This window comes from Dendrobates tinctorius, unplaced genomic scaffold (assembly GCF_039654945.1).
Source record: "Dendrobates tinctorius isolate UK_male_01 unplaced genomic scaffold, ASM3965494v1 ptg000334l, whole genome shotgun sequence".
In the NCBI taxonomy this organism is placed as follows: Eukaryota; Metazoa; Chordata; class Amphibia; order Anura; family Dendrobatidae; genus Dendrobates; species Dendrobates tinctorius.
In genome coordinates, this window is record NW_027362000.1 from 4,443,043 (window position 1) to 4,463,621 (window position 20,579).

Below are 20,579 nucleotides of genomic sequence, written 5' to 3' on the forward strand. Positions count from 1 at the left end.
TGAAAATGTTTGATGATTGTACATAAATTGCCAAAGTAGTAATATTCATCATATTGATATCCTGCCACACTCATTCGAACGCTTTCTTGACCCTGTGCAAATCTATGTTCTTCCGGCTCTTGAAATGTCATGTCAGCACATGTGAATGGCTGCAGCCATGACCCCATTGATTACTGCAGGCAATCACTATGCGTGTTGTCATGTAGTGCCATGCTAATCCCTCTAAATAGATTGGTAATAGCTTCTAGACCCCCAAGTCCTCAATGGTTCGTGAGATAATAGAACTTCTGTTAACCTCTTGTATGGAGCAGTAGTGAGCATACTCGAACACCACTCCATTCCTCCAACCTAGAAGTTTTCATCTATCATGTGGATATGAGATAACTTCTTCTTACTGGAATTAATCTTCAGTGCTCAAAAGATCCTTCTAATGACAGAAAAATGTTTTTCTTATGCATGTACAAAAAAATTATTTTTGTATAGTTCATGATTATGTCTGTTTTATCTTTGCTTTGTAGATGCATCATTATGACAGTGACAATATGGGTCTACTCCTCATTAATATCCTTCCTACCGGTCATGCAAGGCTGGAATGAAATACCGGGCATAGACTTTGACAATGGGAAAGAATGCATCTTTGTGACCAACTGGACCTTTGCGATTGTGGCATCTTCTCTGGCTTTCTACATCCCATTTATGATCATGTGCAGTATGTACTTCTTCATCTACAGAGCCTCTCGCTTAAAGGCCACCCGGATTGTCTCCCAGACTCTAGACCTCCATTATCATCCAAACAGCAAGCGCCAAAATAACTTACAACTGGAACATAAAGCCACCAGGACCATGAGTATCATCATCTCAGTCTTTGTCATGTGCTGGCTTCCTTACTTTGTCTTGAACGTTTGGATAGCTGCAAAGGGTACAAGTTCCACCAGCATGGTGCTGGTCAACACTTTCAAGTATATTACATGGTTAGGATATTGTAATTCAACTATTAATCCCATGCTATACGCTTTTCTGAACCGAGACTTCCAGAGAGCTCTCAAAAAGCTCCTCATTTGTAGACGATGGAGATCGCAGGTGGACATCGGAGAGGACATGGTCTCCATTGTCACCTTCTCCAAGACTGCCCAAGATCCAGAATACAATATTAAGTTACCAATGTCAAATTGTGTGTTAAAAAGCAAGCAAGCAATGAAATGTCCTCCTCCAGTGCACTACTAATCTGGATGTTACATATCTAGACTACAAAGCCGATCTTCTTCTGATGTTCCCATGATTCCAACAGTACGATGTGACCAGAGGGAAGACCTTGCCGAATTCATATTTTATGGCTTTACTAAGTTGGAAAACTATTTATGATGTCAATTGGATTCAAGTCAAAGAACGGAGTTTGAATGAATGTATAAAAAAAAATTTCAAGTTTAAAAAAAAAAAAAAAAATTAAAAAAGAAAATACAGAGAATGGAGAAGAGAGATTTCAAATGTTTGCTTTGGAGCTGCAACATTAATCTTAAATTATTCTTCCACTAAAGCGCTTGGAATGTTTTATCACCAAAAAAATAAAATTGCCAAAAGATTTCAAAATTGAATTCAAATTTAAAAATTTAAATCAAATTTTATTTATTTTTTTTCAAAAACTTTTCCGACTTTTACGTTATCTGATCACAACTAGTTGCGAAAGACAATAGTTTTTTTTTCTACAATTTTTAATGGAACTTTTTACTATGATTTGTATCTCATTAATGAAGGGAATGTGGTACGGATGTTCATTTAGCCACTGGTATACTAAGTTTACTATCTGATGTATATACCCTTATATCTGTACGAAAAGGCGTTCTTTATATTCAGTTCGAAGCGGCCATGTGAAGCACGGGTATTACTCCTGACACTCATCAATGAGAAAACGTAAACCTCCGGGCTATTAGAAACCTTTTCCGTGCCTAATGCAGGCAGAAGATTTATAATTTTTCCATAAATTACTGGTATAACGATCAGACAAGATTGGAGCCCAGAGGGAAAGACAGCAAATGAGGCTTCTAAGGAACCTGAATTACATAAAATATATAGAAGTGTCTTCACCCTAAGGAGAATTCCATAATTAAAGATGACCAATCACTTGCCAGAAATATTTAATTTTTTTATCTGCTGTAAATGCCGCTGTTCTTCTGAATCCGGTGTTGTTTTTCTTTTGTTCCAGTGCCTCTTGTTTCCAGAGATATGCCCTCCTCTTCCCTGCAGGTAAGGGTACCGTTACACCTAGAGATGCACCAGAGATCCCGACCAGCGATATGACGCGGTCAGGATCGCTGGTGCATCGCTAGGTGGTCGCTAGTGAGCTGCCACACAGGCAGATCTCACCAGCGACATCGCAGGGGTAGGGGATCGCTACTTACCTGTCAGACGCGGCGATCCTGCGTCCTCCCGCCCGGCTCCACGCGTCGCTCGTCGGCACCACAGGAAGCCCAGCAGGAAGTGGCCGACAAGGAATGGTCCAGGAGCTTCTCACGCGATCAGCGATAACCAGCGGGGGGAGCCGGTTGGAGGTAAGTATCACATGCAGCGATATCGCTAGCAATATCGCTGCAACATCACAAAATCGGTGACTTTACAGCGATATTGCTAGCGATATCGCAGTGTGTAACGGGGGCTTTACTCTAGTCTTGTAAGTCAAGAGGGTGTTTCCACTACACATATCTATTGTTGTCTTCTTTCAGGCTACAACCAGTTCGCTAGCAAGAGTAGACATATACACAGGGAAAAGAAGGCCATATCACTGGATTGGAGAGGAGCAGGAACAAAAGAAAAATAACGCCGGATTCAGGAGAACAGCGAAATTTAGACATATTAAATATTTTCGGCAAAGTGACAAGTCCTTTTTAAAGCTCACTAATTTCATTACTTAAAGGAGTTGTCCACTACTTGGTCAACCCCCTTCTCATTCCCCATGTTTGGCCTCGTTAAAATAAAAAAGCTTGTACTCACCTCCCGTGCCGGTGCCGTTCCAGTGGGGACGGTATTCTCATTCCTGGGGCTCACGTGAGGTTATGATATGAGCCCTGTGTCTAATAAATGCTGGCACCACCGTCCTCGACTTCAGACGTATAAGTAATTAACAGGAAGTGAGCGGCCAGCTACAAGTCTCATTTCCTCTTGATACGTCCGAAGGCGAGGACAGTAATGCCAGCCCTGGGAACGCGAGTGCCGACACTGCTGGAAGAATGCCACCACTCGAGTTAGTATAAACTTTTTTATTTTAATGGGGCCAAACATGGAGAATGAGAAGGGATCGTCCACGTAGTGGACAATGCCTTTAATTGCCAAAAAAAAATAAGTTGGTTGTTGAAATTGCATCCAGACCTGCATTTAAAATTAACCTACCATTGATATTGGCAGCACTAGGTCACAGACAGACCCTTAAGACCTTTCACTGTACAGTGTAAGAGAAGTGGGCGGCATCAGCACACAGAATATCAAGGTAGATGTCTGGACCCACCGGGCTTGGTAGAATCTTGGAAATTACACTCAAGGAGTTAAAGTGATTCTCTCATCTCGGACATTTATGTTCTATTCACAAGGATATACCATGAATATCTGATAAGTTGTTGTACCGCCTCCTCGAAAATGGAGTTATGCTGTTCTCAATGTTAGCGGGGATGTGACCGCAATTGCATGGCTTTCAGCCAAGTCAGTGGCCAAGCCCAGTATCAGGCCTTTTGGAATCCATGAATGTTTGAGATGAGAGAGAACGCCCTTCGTTTTTAGCGAGACCCAATGTGACTTGGCTTCCAAAGGTCCATATTTACCTAAAGGAGGCCCTTTGTATGTGGGTAATTAAGGATCAGAGTCACAGTGGGCCAACTCCAAAAGCATTTAGTTCACTTTTCTGCATTTCATCATGGGGGGGCTTTATACTCTACATCAAACTACGGCAAAGTGTCTGAGACATGGACATGGGCGGCATTACTACAGAGGCCGTCTAAGCAGATGCTAGGTTCAACACAAGCTGGGCAAAGATTCCCAATAATTGGGGTAACCTGAGAACATGGATATAACTAGAGTGATTCCCTGCCATTTTCTCTCTTATAAACTACTTTACAAAATATTCAGAACCACTCACAAGACGCCAACGTCCTGGCACAGGCGGTGAGCTGCCCTCACTACACGCCACATCCTGCTCTGGGCGGCTGACTTGGTTAGAAGATTTATGGGGGGGTAACATGATTATAAGTTTTACTATTTGCTTGGTAAAAGTGGGATCTAGGTCTACTACCTAGACATTAGGGGGCACAAAGGTGAGCATTGTGTGGGGTCATCAGAGTTGTTGATAATCATAACAAGGCACGTTTTAAATCACTGGATGTGTACCTGATATCGCTCCCAAATTTCCTGGGACTTTTCAAACTCAACCTCAACCAAGGCTGGGTTAGCCCGAGAGTATTTCATGGTCCGTATGACCATAGATTTCTCAACCCAAACTTTTATTCTTTTAGACACATAAGAGGCTAAAATTTTGGGTTGACTGCTAAGAGATGTGATGCCTTCAAACAAAAACTTAATCAGCAGAATCCCGATTGCAGCTCTGGATATTACAAGAATACATGATATACAGATATCAAAGCAATAGTCAACTTTTTGTAGATTTGAAGCTCGGAAAACAGATGAAAAATTAGTGAAAAATTAGATTAGTATGTGTCTAAATGGGCTTTCCAGCCTGATTCAAAAATTCAAAGTGGGACAAAATAGCAAAAGAAGCTTTACTTACCCCAGGAATCCGCTCCGGTCTCCAACAAACCGCAAGTGATGACATCACGACCGCCAGTCACTCAACTGATGATGCGACTAGCTGGCTGCACAGTCGTGAGACTGATGGTCGAGATGTCATTGCTTCTAGTCGGGCAGAAAATCGCTGGGTCGTGGAGCGGAGTGCTAGGATGAGAATTGCTTATTTTCTTTTATCTGGGTGGCTTCACACAATTTTTTTTTGTAGCTGAGAAGACACCCCTAATAGCATTTGTTCAGAGGAAGAAGTGAAAAACCAGGAGTACTGAAAACTGAAATTTCTCAGCTCCACCAAATAACAAACTTGACTTCATTACCAGTCAACGTGAGGAGCCGAGGAGGGAGAAGCAGAGGAAACAAAGCACGCACCGCGCACAGGCTGAAGGGTCGTCGATGGCGCAGAATTGAACAGCTGGGCTCGTTCTCACGTACACATCCAGATGGAGTTGTCTTCCTTGTACATAGCGGTCTATTGAGATATTTTTTGCTCCTTCTCTGATGTCTCTGAGCATTTTTAACAGTTTCTTGCTGGGCAAGCCTGGCCCTGTGTACGATTAATGCTATGTCCTATAATAAAACACTTTGGGTTTGATGGAAAAAGCTGGTGTCCTATTTCTTAGTCCCGGGTTGACATGCATTGTATGCAACAGAAAATGTAAAATGATCTACCATCAATAGTGTTTAAATAAAAAGTCAATGCTCTCTTCAACAGACAGAGCCATTTACACGGAGAGCAGGGACAATGCTTTTCTATGAAGCCTTGGTGACTCTGTGACTAAATAAAGGCCCTATAAGTATCTGCAGCAGGATAGTCAGATCTATGTGCCCTTGTAATAATATCCCCTGTCCTGGCCTTTATCCTGTAATAGTGTCCCCCATTTTGAAATAATGTCCTTTGTCCTTGACCCTATCCTGCAAATATGTTTCCATCCTGGGCCCTATTCTGTAATTATGTCCCCCATTCTGTAATAAAGGCTTCTGTCCTCTGATAATGGCCCCGTCTTGGATCCTTCCCAGTAATAATGTCCCTCATCCTGTAAAAATGTTTCTGTCCTGGGCCCCATCCTGTAATAATCAGAAAAACTGACCAGCACATCCCAACTAGTGTGAATAGGTACCAGCTAAGGCCTCTTTCACACTTCCGTTTTTGACAATCAGTCAAGCCATTTTTCTTTGTGGATCCGTTTTTTTCCCCATTGACTTTCATTATTGGCGGATCCTGACTGATTGCCGTCCGTTGCATCCTTTTTTTGAGGATCCGCCACAATGTTAGTGTCCGTCAACATCCTCAAAGATTTCCAAACGGAGCTTACAACGTTTTTTTGGCTGGCGGATCCTCCAGACACTGAATTAACCCCAAAATGTCTGGGTGCCAGACAAAAAAAAAAATTCTCTCTCTCTCTCTCACTCCCCATCCATTCACATCAGTTGAGAACGGATCCGCTTGTCTGCCTTTTTGGCGGATTTTAACTGATGCAAATAACTGAAGTGTGAAAGAGGCCTTACACAACAATTCTAACAAAATACAAAGCTGCACTCTAGATTGTTTAGAATGGTAAACCTAGAAAATTGGGACTGCATTACTGCCATAGAAAATGGGTAAGTGCTATATTATGCATAGTTGTGGCCAAAAGTATTGACACCCCTGCAATTCTGTCAGATAATACTTCTTCCTGAAAATGATTGCAAACACAAATTCTTTGGTATTATTATCTTCATTTAATTTGTCTTAAATGAAAAAACACAAAAGAGAATGAAGCAAAAAGCAAAACATTGATCATTTCACACAAAACTCCAAAAATGGGCCAGACAAAGGTATTGGCACCCTCAGCCTAATACTTGGTTGCACAACCTTTAGCCAAAATAACTGCGACCAACCACTTCCGGTAACCATCAATGAGTTTCTTACAATGCTCTGCTGGAATTTTAGACCATTCTTCTTTGGCAAACTGCTCCAGGTCCCTGATATTTGAAGGGTGCCTTCTCCAAACTGCCATTTTTAGATCTCTCCACATGTGTTCTATGGGATTCAGGTCTGGACTCATTGCTGACCACCTTAGAAGTCTCCAGTGCTTTCTCTCAAACCATTTTCTAGTGCTTTTTGAAGTGTGTTTTGGGTCATTGTCCTGCTGGAAGACCCATGACCTCTGAGGGAGACCCAGCTTTCTCACACTGGGCCCTACATTATGCTGCAAAATTTGTTGGTAGTTTTCTGACTTCATAATGCCATGTACACGGTCAAGCAGTCCAGTGCCAGAGGCAGCAAAGCAACCCCAAAACATCAGGGAACCTCCGCCATGTTTGACTGTAGGGACCGTGTTTTTTTCCTTGAATGCCTCTTTTTTTTCTCCTGTAAACTCTATGTTGATGCCTTTGCCCAAAAATTCTACTTTTGTCTCATCTGACCAGAGAACATTCTTCCAAAACGTTTTAGGCTTTTTCAGGTAAGTCTTGGCAAACTCCAGCCTGGTTTTTTTATGTCTCGGGGTAAGAAGTGGGGTCTTCCTCGGTCTCCTACCATACAGTCCCTATTCATTCAGACGCCGATGGATAATACGGGTTGACACTGTTGTACCCTCGGACTGCAGGGCAGCTTGAACTTGTTTGGATGTTAGTCGAGGTTCTTTATCCAACATCCGCACAATCTTGCGCTGAAATCTCTTGTCAATTTTTCTTTTCCGTCCACATCTAGGGAGGTTAGCCACAGTGCCTTGGGCTTTAAACTTCTTGATGACACTGCGCACGGTAGACACAGGAACATTCAGGTCTTTGGAGATGGACTTGTAGCCTTGAGATTGCTCATGCTTCCTCACAATTTGGTTTCTCAAGTCCTCAGACAGTTCTTTGGTCTTCTTTCTTTTCTCCATGCTCAATGTGGTACACACAAGGACACAGGACAGAGGTTGAGTCAACTTTAATCCATGTCAACTGGCTGCAAGTGTGATTTAGTTATTGCCAACACCTGTTAGGTGCCACAGGTAAGTTACAGGTGCTGTTAATTACACAAAATAGAGAAGCATCACATGATTTTTCGAACAGTGCCAATACTTTTGTCCACCCTCTTTTTTAGGTTTGGTGTGGAATTATATCCAATTTGGCTTTAGGACAATTCTTTTTGTGTTTTTTCATTTAAGACAAATTAAATGAAGATAGTAATAACAAAGAATTTGTGTTTGCAATCATTTTCAGGAAGAAACTGAGTATTATCTGACAGAATTGCAGGGGTGTCAATACTTTTGGCCACAACTGTACATATGGAATTTTGGAAAATTTTCAGTAAAAAGAAGGTTCTCAACAAATAAATTGGCCAATGTATATGATCCCGACTGCAACGTCAATGTGTACCTTATAGTTGGGTCCCTGTCCTGTAATAATGTCCCCCATCCTGGACCCTTCCTGTAATAATGTCCCCCATCCTGTAAAAATGTTTCCCGTCCTGGGCTCCATTCTATAATAATGGGCCCTGTCCTCTAATAATGGCTTCTGTCATCTAACAGTGGACCCCGTCCTGGACCCTTCCCTGTAATAATGTCCAACATCCTGGATAAATGTTTCCATCCTGGGCCCCATCTTGTAAAAATGTCCCCCATCTAGGACCCTTCCTGTAATCATGTCTCCCATCCTGGACCCTTCCTATATGTCCCCCATTATGTAAAAATGTTTCCAGTCCTGGGTCTCATCCTGTAATAATTGCCCCTGTCCTGTAATTTCCCCCATCCTGTAAAAATGTTTGCCATCCTGCAATAATGTCCCCCATCCTGGACCCTTACTGTAGTAATTGACCCCAATCCATAAAAGTTTCCTATCTTGACCTCCATCCTATAATAATGACCCTCGCCTTGGCCATTTCCTGTTATTATGTCCCCCATCCTGTAGTAATTTTTCCCAACCCGGCGCTCTCCTGAAACACATTCAACCACAAAAAAAATAATTATTCATACCTGTCCAGTGCGCTCTTCCTTCTCCATAGCTAGTGTAGGTGGGCAGACGGTGCATGACACTGATGTCATGCGCAACCCACAATGAGCACGCCGACGTCAGCTGCCGGCCTCTGATAGGCCATCAGGCACAAGGATCTGGTGGATATCTGCTCCAAAATTCATTTCTTTATGTAAAAAAAATGCGGTTGTCAGCGGGCCCTCTGACCCCTTCGGCCAGTTCACGGTTACACCCTCTGCGACCACGATCGTTACGCTCCTGGTAGTGCGACAATGGCAGAATCTATCATTGCATTTAGAGAAAAGTGAATCGATTCATTAGACGGATTCGGTTATGAAATTCCTGAAAATGTTAGATTTTGGCAAAATCAACATTTTCGGCATTTGATTTGTACGAATCCAGCAAAGTAAAAACCAGCAAGGTTTTGTAATTCAATAAAAAATTGAAAAAATTAAAAATTAAAAAGCATTATACTCACATGCTGTAAATCCTGACTGTGTCCACCGCAACTCCCAGTCATCCACTTGACCCTGTGAGCCTCAGCGCCAAAAAACTGAAGACACAGATGGAGGACTGGGAACCCCATTATGGATTCTATACCCTCTGCTTATTATGCTTTTGGGTCTAGAGAGACTTTAGAGCCCAATAACAGCAATCAAGGAACTTCTGATTTGGATCTAATTTTATTTGGACCGAATCTGATCTGCCAGGCAATTATAGCAAACCTGCCAGGCAATTATAGCGAACCTGCCCAAATACAACTTTTGGGAAATTCTCTCACTACTGTTTACAATGAATTGTAAGAATTCCATAATAAAAGTAGTGAGAGATATTAAAGGATCCACCACTGTCACAAAGGAGGAAGAAAAAATAGAATTAGTCTTACCAGTAATTCGGTTTCCAGGAACCTTCCACGACAGCCAAATTGGAGGATGTCTCCCCGCCCTAATGGGAAACAGGCAATGCACAAGAGGTTAAATAACCCTCCCCTTGCTACTATATCCAGTTTTTTCTGGACACACTCGCATGTACAGTTACCACCAAGGTGTAGGAATCATCCAATAAGAGTATCAGATAGGGAGGGAAATTAGTGCTGTCGTGGAAGGTTCCTAGAAATCGAATTACGGGTAAAACATTCTATTTTCTCTAGTCACCTTCCATGACAGGCATATCGGAGAAATACCAACAACTAATTTCTTAGGGCGGGACAACAGCCTGCAGAATCTATCTACCAAACGTTAAATCCCTGTTGAACTTTAGTGTATACTGTCTGGTGAATATATGTACAGACGACCAGGTGGCGGCTCTGCCTATCTGCTCAGAAGATGCGTTCCCTCTTCCTGCCCATGATGTTGATACTGACGAGCAGAGTGGGCTTTCAGAGATGTAGGAGGAGGAACGTTTGGTGACGAGTAGGTGAGGCTGATAGCTTGCCTGATCCAATTCGTGATTGTAATTTTTTGCCGCCTTTTTGCCTTTATTCCGACCGGAAATTTGAATCAATAAAATCTGGTCAATCCTCCAACTCTCCGTCTGCTGGAGGTAGAAGAGAACTACTCTACAGACGTCAAGGGTGTGCATGGCTTCTTCTTTCGTGTTGGAGGGGTTTGTACAGAGGGAAGGTAATACAATGTCCTGCAACCTATGAAAGTTTGAGACTACCTTAGGCATAAAGGAGGGATTTAACCTTAGGAAGATGCTGTCTTCCGTGATGGTCAAGTATGGCTCCTGTATTGAAAGGGCCTGTAATTCTCCTATGCGCCTTGCGGTAGTAATTGCTACCAAAAACACAGTTTTAGTATTAAGTTTTCCAGAGCTGTGGAAGACAGTGGCTCAACGGTTCCCTGGTCAAGCCTTTGAGAATTAGGTTCAAGTCCCACGGAGAAACTGACTACAGAATCTGGGACGGATTCTAGTTGCTGAGGTTATGAATCGCTTGATCCAGCGATGGCTTGCCAAATCTTGATTGTAAAATGAACTAAGAGCTGATACCTGTACCTTTGGTGTACTAGGAGTGAGCCCTAGAACTAAGCCGTCTTAAAGAAATTCTAAGATCTGTGATATTAGTATGGAAGGGGTCCAGGGTACTTAGGGAACACCAAGATGAGAACATCTTCCAAACCTTCCCGGTAATGGCGTTAGCCATGCTCAGCCTAGAATGGCCGGTAGCCCTGTAGAGTTTGGATCACTTCCTCGGAAAGGCCTTAAGCCATTAGAATTCCAGCTTCAGTAGCCAGGCCGCAAGGTTCATTCTGTGCGGGTCTGGGTGCAGTAGAGGGTCTTAGTAAAGGAGACTGGCCCTCTAGGAGCAGAAGTATTGGACCTTCCTGAGCCATGTTCCGTAGGGCTCCGTACCAGCTTTTCCCTGGCCACAAGAGAGCCACTAGGATTGTAGCGACTTGTTCTGCCCGTATCTTCTGCAGTGTTCTCGCTACCGTGGGAATCGGAGGGAAGGTGTAAGCTAGATTGAACTGCCACGGATGGGAGAAGGCATCTACTCCCCATGCTCCGTCGGTGGGACTGAGGGAAAAAAAGTTTCCACCTTCTAATTTTGTCGCTGGCAAAAAAGGGTCTACATCGGGATTTCCCCACCTTGACACCAGAGGCAAAATACTATTTGGTCTAGGCTCCATTCCCCGGAATGAACATCCTTCCTGCTGAGGAAGTTCGCCTGCTGATATGGACAACAGACGTTTCTCTGCCCAAGAAAAATTTCTTGCAGCTACCAATTTTTTGGGTTGAAGAATTTCGTGCCTCCTTGGTGTCAGATGTAGGACACTGTAGTCGCATTGTCTGGGCAGACACGTACCTGATGATTTGGACAAGGGTTGATGCTGCTTTCAACGCTTCCTCAACAGTTTTCAGTTCTCTCACATCTGAGGAGCTGGCTCTGACGTCTGGGGGCCATACCCCCTGGAAGTGTGATTTCTCCACTATAGCCCCCCAGAGTCTCTGACTGGCGTCTGTGGTGACAATTTTCAGGGAGAACTGATCCCAGCTGATGACCCGCTGAAGGTTCTGTTAGTCCAGCCACCATAGGAGAGACGCCTTCACATGACGAGGAAGAGGGCTTCTCTTGGTCAGAGTATTCCGATACTTCTTCGAACACCGGAGTACATAGGACCGAAGGAACTGAGTATGGGCTTGAGCCCAGGAAACCATTTGGACGCATGCTGTAAGCTAACCTAGGATGGACATTGCGCCTCAGGGTTGGTGTTCTCTGGTCTCCCAACCTGGAGGACCTCTGAACAAGGTCGAGTTGTCATTCCCTGGGTAAGAAAGATGTTCGCCTTCCTGAGTCCAGGAGTATCCCTAAGAACTTCTTCCCTGACGAAGGAAGGTCTGATTTCTCCAGGTTGGGGATCCAACCCAAGGACTGTAAAATCTTCAGGGCCTTTCCTACGTCCTGGTTCAGGCGAGACATGAATGGAACCCCTTATTAGAAGGTCGTCTAGGTATGGGACAAATCAAATCCCCTGCTGGCAAATGAAGATCATTGCCTCTGCCATTATCTTGGTAAACACTCGAGCGGCTGATAACACCCCAAATGGCAGGACATTGAACTGGTAGTGGTTGACCTGGGGACCCTGGAAAACCGCAAACCTGAGGAATTCCCTGGGGTTTGGATGAATCAGGACATGATAGTAAGCGTCCCTCAAGTCTATTGTGGCCAACACCCAATTTGTCCTATGAGGGGGATTGCCGACTTAACCGACTCCATCCTGAATCATCTGTACTTTACCACTTGGTTCAAGGGTTTTACGTTTATTATAACCCTGCTTTCCTGAGGGTTTTACAATTATGAAGAGACGAGAGTAGTGGCCTCTGCCTACCTCCTGTCGATTTGCCCGCTGGTCTCCCATTCTGGCCCCGGACCTGCTCCAAGCTGCCTAGTGACACCCGACGGGAGCAGTCACGTACAGCGTGGAACTGGGGAAATCGCCTTGCAGAAGTGTCTTTATGTCTGACAGCAAGGATTTTTGGAGGTATGCCTGCAAGGATGTCAATCTTAGGCCTTGAGGGGGAGGACTCTCGAACCTCAATCTCAGTCCATCGTGAAAGGTGCAAATAACCCATTGGTTTGAGGTTATGGATTGCAACAATCTATGAAATTCACCCCGACCGGAGAACCGTGAATTCTGGGAGGACTGGTCACGGTGAGGGAGACGAAAAAAATCATTTCCTAGGTTCCAGAAGAGACTTCCACATAATTTCCCTGAAAGGGAAACGTATAGACGTTTGACAAAGTCTCCTCCCCCAGCTTTCAGTCACAGAGTTCCCCTGGCTGAGTTGGAGAGGTAAATGCATGACCCGTGACCTGCAATTGCAGGCTGGTCTCCCATTCGGGTCCCGGCCCAGGCTCAAGCTGCTTAGCAGCCACCACCTGCCGAACCTTGAAGGGCCGGTTGACACCGTAGATATTGCTGCTACCCGGACGGACTAAGTGGAAGCATCCGCTAGGAACCCTGTCGCTTTTGTAATAGGGAAAGAGAGTCAAGGGTTTCTTCCCTGGAGGTCCCCTGAGTGGTGATCCTCCGGCGTACGCCACCAGCAGACAGGGACCCGGCTACACACGTAGAGGCTATATTGGCATTAAGCAGGGTTGTGGAGGCGTCCCAGGATTTCCTGAGCAAGCTTGCCTTTGAGAGTTGCCCTTAAATGGAAGAGCCGCTCTCCTGCAAGTTCACTTTAGGGACTTCCCATAAGGAGCCATCTCTGTCCAAAGGAAAAACTGATTCCTCAATTCTGAAGTGACACCAAGTCTCTCTCGGAAGGGGCCCATTACCAGCCGTGAAGGCTTCAGCCCCTCCAAACATCTCATCTTATATAGAGAATTTCACTTCCTCCTCCCGTACTAACTAATCTGGTCTCTCATTCCCGTCCCAGCACAGCCTCAAGCTGCTTAGCGGCGGTGACGAATGTAGTCATGCTCAGCCTAGAATGGCCGGAGGCACCTTCGGAAGAGAGATAGTATTCCCAGATCTGAGGGTGGAAGTGGAACCCTCATTTTCCCAAGCATCCTCTGAGCTAGAGGTATCAAATTCACTTGAGTCAATCAGATTACACAGGTGCCGATTTCCTCCTAGCAGGAGGGGGCTGTGGCTGGGAAAATATCATCATAGAAGATTGGACTTCTTGTCCGATGCATTTTTATACTTTCCAGTAGGGAGGGCTGCTCTGTACGTAATACATCATCCGTGCAGGGCTGACAAAGCTACCCCTATATGAAGAGGGAGGCCTGGAACCACACCTGGTTTATTCTTTTTAGGGTTAGAGGCCTTGTCTCCCTACAAGAGAGAGAGAAGGCATACTACGCCACCTCCAAGACTACTCTGGACAGAAAAGGGGGGACCCACCCCGCTACTTACAATAGGAGGGTGACGCAGTGCCCGCAGTAGCATGCAGTAAGGGTTTGTCACCGTCCATGGTCAGTCTGCCACAGTTACTGTACAGATAATGGCCTTACCTGGATGCACCCGGACCAGGATTAGAATAACCGAGGTCCATTCAGCGTGTTGTGGGCTTCTCCTCCCCTCGGTCCACGGGTGAGGGTCATTTCAATCACCTCTCCCCACAGCTAAATTCCCCAGCTGCTCAGCGGCTGCCCCTGCACACTCGGCGGTTCTCCATCCTGACAAGAGCAGCCATGTTCAGCCCAGAAGGGCTGGTGGCTGGGGCCCCGGACCGCACCCGCGCGTGCATTCCGCCTGGCACGCAGGTGGAAGGCAAACCAGAAGTTCGGCGCTAGTCCCGACGCCATCTCCGGTGTGCACGTGCGCGCCCGGATCACATGCTGCATGGGGAGGAGGAGGCCGGGGAGCTCCAGGAGGACCCTGGCCGCACAGCACCGCCCCACTTTACCCAGCTGAGGGGGCACAGGAGGGGCGGGCAAGGGTCCCAAGTACCACCACAGTGGAGGCGCGAGCAGCCTTCCTTCGGAGGAGAGCAGAGTCCCCGATCGTTGACTGCCCAGCGTTACAGGTATCTGATGTTGTAGTGTCTCCGGTTGCCGGCCACGGCAGCACTATCAGGACCTCTTCATGCCCCATAGGGGACAGGAAAAACACTGGATATAGCAGGAAGGGGAGGGTTATTTAACCTCTTGTGCATTTCCTGTCCCCCATTAGGGCGGCGAGACATCCTCCGATATGGCTGTCGAGGAAGGTGACTAGAGAAAGACAGGGTTTTTCAATATATCCACGCTGACCGCACAAGTGCAGAAATATTCTTCATAGCTTTATTGTGCCGACGCGTTTTGTGGCAGATCAGCCACTTCCTCAGGGCCAAAGAATTCCTTAATTTAGGATCCACCACTGACAATAGATAATGGAGAGAGATGAGCGAATAAATTCGGAGTGGAGTTGAATTCTACACAAATCAGCATTCGCCAAAATGTGTTTTTTTTTGTCATTTGCTCCTATTAGCTGCTATTTTTCTGAATTGTTAAAAGGCCATCAAAATGTAAAAAACAAAAATACTTATTCTGAACTATCGGGCCCCTTTACATCACACGTCTGAGCCTCGCTGCATCTTCGGATAGTGCGAGCGGCCCATGAATTTTCAAGCTCTAGCGGTGGTAGCAAGGAGTGAACGGGCGATAGCTAGGAGAAGATGGGACAGAGAGGTGAGTGGTAAGGCAAACTTTTCTTTTTTTTACAGCTTATACTACGGGGTCAGGAGAGCCCCCAGTTCATAATAAGAGTCAATAAATTCACTGAGAATAAGTTCTCCATGAATCGAATTCCCTGGGAAAAATAGAGTGAAAAGAAAAAAAACTCAAATTTTTCCTGATCTGCTCATCTCTAGTGATGGACGCCTCTCTGAAAAGTAACCTCTGCACAGGGCATGGTCAGTGCATTCTCTCCTAGAAGTTAAACGATCATGTAGACGCTGCAAAGACATGCTCAACTCAAGTAGGAAAATTCTCTCTCTTCCTTGGATAATTCACTGACGGGGATACGAGCACCACGAGATACTTGGCTGGAGGATCGATCGGTGCCGAGCACGCTCACCCATCACTAGTTAGTATTAATCCTAGTTTAGCTTCTTCTTCCCGCACCTCTCTGAGGAGCAGATAATGGTCTGCGCTTCCAGCCCTCCAGGACCAGTCGCAGAGGACAAGTGGACAACGCTTCACCAAGGTTGCCCAAGCATATCCCAGCAGCATATTTTGCTGTAAACTCAGGGGGGAAAAAAAAAAAAAAAAAAAAAAAAAAAGGGCTACCCAAAGTCGGGCAAGGAAGATAAAATCCAAAATAAAGTGCGTAAAGAAGATTCTCTCATCCAAAAGCTATTTTCCAAGCACATTAATATTCCGCCTCTTTATTCACCCCATTATCGCCGCTGCCAGGCTTTATTATGCACATGGTATCGGGTTATAAATTCACTGATTAAAATGGAAAACATAAAAAAATAATAAAATATTAGGCAGGGGCCAGATTACAGAGCGCGCAGCTTTATTCCCTATTGCTAACAATGAATTTTCCACTGTTGATCCACAAATAATTATATACCTTTCTTGCTATTTTCTGCCAATTCCCGTGTCTTCAGCGCCCAGCGGAGCGCTTAATGAGACTGATGTATGGGGCCAAGCCTCCACAGAGGTGGTGGGTGTACTCAGCGACAAGCACGACTCCTCCACACAATGGAAAAACCTAGAGTTATACGCACTTGTAAGTCTCAAGATAAATTAGAAAAAGTGATAAAATTTGTATAAAATAAAAGCCCCGAATGTAATATCCCTGATATCTCGGTACAAGACAATTACCTAATACTCTTCATTTTACATTGTATGGTCCCATTAGCAGCCATATTGTGAATGTTGCAGCTCTTTCTCCCCTTCTCCCAGCAGGAAGTCACAGCTCTGACATCTAGTTAATCAACTGAGCATATCCAAAGCCAGTTTTCTGTTTCTGAAGGTGAGGAAACCCCCGAATACTAGCAGTTTTGCAGTGATTCATAAAAGGTTAGGGCTCTCTCTCAGGAGTCCATGATCATCGGTCAGATTTCTGATTCCAATGCCTGGACTGGTCACGCGTTTCCCGACCACTTTTTTTTTTTTTTTTTTTTTTTTTTGAGGCTGTCGCACTCGGGATCAGGAGATGCGCAGGCAGATCTATCTTCCTGGTGTAAATGCCGCTGTTCCCCTGAGTCAGGCATGGTTTTTCATTTGTTCCTGCTCCTCTCCGTTCCTGAGATATGGCCCTCTGTTTTCCAGTTTAGAAATAAAGTCTTGTTAGACAAATGGGTGTGGTCCTCAAGGAAACGCCCAGAAAAGAGCTGCTGTTCACACCCCCTTAGCAAACAAGGCTAGATTTATATACAGGAAAGAGAGGGCCATATCTCTGGAACGGAGAGGCGCAGGAAAAAGAGAAAACCATCACCGGAGTCAGGAGAACAGCGGCATTTACACCAGGCAAAAAAAAATTACATATTTATGGCAAGTGACAGGTCGTCTTTAAAGTGGTTTAGAACTTAGGGCAAATGTCCATTTATGGAGCAGTGTAGGCTGATCGGTCCCATTTAATAGCATCTGCACCCGTGCTTATAGATTGTTTACCCCAGTGTCCACATGACAACTATTCCTGCCGGCGCTCTTGCAATTTATCTGTCAGTAGATGGTATGGATTCAGATTGCCATATTCTACATCAGTCTGTGATTAGAAATGCCTGTCTGTCACCGAAAGCGTGGGGAAGATATGTAGAAAGTGAGAGCACAAGTAAGGAAGAGTTGTCATAGGGACATACAAGTGGGTAAGTTGTAGCCATTTTTTTGCCTTAGACTTCCATCATGTAAATATCCAGCACTGATGTAGGACACGATTCTTCCATCCACAAACGAGGAGCCCTTATATAACACCTAGTAGATCGGCGCTGTATATTCATGGCCCACAATAAAGCTCTTCACACTCCGGCGTAATGGACGGGTGCAGAGTCTTCACACATCAGGACTAATTACCAGCCGTCCGCCTACATATTATCCTCCGTCCGCCTACAATCCTTTATGTCCGACATCTCCGAGCCGTGGAAGTTCCCACTTGTACGTGTTCCGATTATGCATCGTGAACATAAAGTTCATCATCTGGAGGTGGAGAATGGGACACAGGCTTCAGATGAGCTACAGCATTTTCACGTGCTCTTGTATTTCTGCCATTTTTTCCCCTGTGGTTTGGTGGGGAATTACTTAGAAAGATTATTTTCTTTTTATCGTAGTGCTCTGGGTGTCAAAAACATGTTCTGCTTCTGTCCAGTCATTTTCCCCAAAAGAGGTTTGGACAGGAATCACTTAACAAGTTTAGTAAAATGTGCATCAGAAAAGTGGCAGAAAGTGCAGCTGAAGTCTTTGCCAGCACGTGACTGGTGCACGAACAACTCAAGGATGTATTACATTTATTAGACAGCAGGAATCTGGATATTAACTCCCAGTGTCTACAATGCGGCCCCACTGCCCTCCCGGGAGTATAACTATCCAGCGTCGAGCCTGCCTTTACTAACATGACAAAGCAGCCGGTAACAGCACAGTCATGTAATAGGAGCCACTGGTGTATCAAGTCCTTTATGACATTTCTCCCTCCCCCCGTCACCTGTGAGTGATATTGTTTAGAAACTGAGGAACCGCAGCAACTCAGCCACGAAGTGAAGACCACGTAACCTTACAGAGCGGGGGTCACCGAGTGCTGTGGGCAGAAAAGTAAGTCACCACCACTCTGCTGACTCCATAACTGCAGAGTACAACATCAGCAAACACTGCGCCCCCGCCGTGAGCTTCATGGCCGAGCATCTGCTTTCAGCCTTATATCACCAAGCACAATGCCGAGCGTCAGAGTGGTGTAAAGCTGCCACCACTGGACTCTGGAGGAAGTGTGTTCTATACAGTGACGGATCACACTTAACTACAGTATCTGGTGTCTGACTGATGAGTTGGGGCTTGACGATTCCCAAGAGGACGTCAACCCCAACTGCATTGTACGCTGTACAGAGGGGTAGAGGAGGGATAATGCCATGGGGATGTTATCAGGGCTCAGCCTTCGTTCCAGTGAAAGAAAGTCTTAATACAGTTTGGTGAAGACTCTATGTTCCCCATGACTGCTCCCAGTGCACAGCCCCATCCAACACCTATAATTGAGATGTTGACCCCAGCCTCCCTCCCCATCAGGGTCTGACCTCACAAAATGCTCAAAAACTCCTCCAAAAATCTAGTAGAAATTCTTCCCAGAAGAGCGGGAGGCGTTCTATCAGCAGACTCCATATTAACGTCTATGGTGGGGAGGTCAGAGGAGCCCCTGTAGGGTAACAGAGGGGGAACACACACTATATAGGTAAAGGATCAGTCATTAGGTGAATCTGTATTTTCACGTTTGGGGTAATCGATGTGGAGAATTACAAAATCCCAAAACTTCCAAACATTAGCGTTTCATTTTTCCTTGTGACCTATGAAGCAATGACCCCATTCTCCGGCGGCAGACAAGCCTGGCACAGCCACACCCCACCCGCTGCAGCCAGGAAAGAAATCCAGGACCAATTTTTCTTTTTTATATATAATTTTTTTTTTTATTAAAATCACTTAAGACTTGAAAAAAGTCACATAATGTAATGCACTTAGTGTGGCGGATTGGTAAGAAGTGCTCTGTACAGCACCAACCCAACGGATTGACTGTGCTTCATAAATAAGACATATGTACATGGAACAAAGCACAACTTTACCCCTTCAATGATTCACAAGCCTGGAATTGGAAAACGTAAGACATTAAGAGAGGAAACCGTCAGTGATGAGCGAGCGGGGTCGGATACGGTGTTCTCTCAGCATGCTCGGGCACCAAGTTCCAGTCCCCGCAGCTGCGTGTCTTGTGGCTGTTTTGACAGCTGCGGAATCGCCTAAAAGGCTGTCGATCAGCTGCGAGACCAGCAGCCCGCAGGGACTGGAACATGGTGTTCGAGCACGCTGAAGACACGAGCATGCTGAGATAACACCATATACCAGGATGTTTGCTCATTACTAGAAATCATCAGAAACTAATAAAACAAATATCCCAACAGTTCACAAACGTACGAGAAACAATGGTGTTCGCCGGCGAAGTCGCAGCTTAGTGCAATCGGGGCTTTATTTGTGCAGGTCAAAAAAAGGACTGATTACAGGTAAGGCAAAAGGTCATTGTGCAACACAGAGGAGGAGTATGGCCGCCTGGGGGCGTTCAATGGGGGCAACCGAGTCTAGAAGAGTCACAGTCGTGAGGGAGAAAAAAAAAAAATCATAGGGAACAGACTTGGTACTACAAGGGGTTAAACAGCAGCCGATAATACATTTTAACTAATATACTGGGGATATATTAGTGTGTATCGGTTGTCAGGCACAAGCACAGAGGCCGCTTGTTTCTAGGCTCCATCCTCACATCTGACAACTCTTCTTTCTTGCACTGCCACTTTAAAAAAGGCAGAAATGGAAAAAAGCCAAAAACAGATCAGTAGTCGCTAGCACCTTTCAGCTCCACAGGATGTGTCTGGTACTGCAGTTTAAAAAAAAAAAAAAAAAAAAAGTCTAGAGGGGGATCTAGCTGCCCTTGGGGTCCTTTCCTTAAATGCATGCGTGCTTTTTTTGCGCAGTGCATTAAACGGTCTGCACTGTTCAGCTTTCGCAGGCTCCCCACCCCAACTGCAATCAGTCATACGAGAATCAGTCAGTGAGCTCTTTCCAACAAGACATTCTATAACCTTTATCCTTCTTCTGAGCTTCTGTCCGCTGATTTTGGACCATGAAGTTCATCTCCACCTTTCAAGTGATCGGAAATCTGCACAGAGGAGCCCAGAAAATAACAAAAAGAATTAAAACCCCCTCTAGTGGGGTAAGCTCACTGACAGAC

General features: G+C 45.2%; 1 protein-coding gene across 5 annotated transcripts in view; it reads left to right on the top strand.

Annotated features, from left to right (window-relative positions):
• Positions 1–5,382, top strand: part of LOC141074845 (histamine H2 receptor-like) — a 221,766-nt gene extending 216,384 nt beyond the window's left edge. For all 5 annotated transcript variants that reach the window (XM_073562103.1, XM_073562104.1, XM_073562106.1 and 2 more), the window contains one exon: positions 519–5,382. In XM_073562103.1, the coding sequence (XP_073418204.1) occupies positions 519–1,224 (706 nt within the window). In that variant the 3' untranslated portion in view covers positions 1,225–5,382. The remainder of the gene's footprint in view (positions 1–518) is intronic.
• Positions 5,383–20,579: the final 15,197 nt, after the last annotated feature.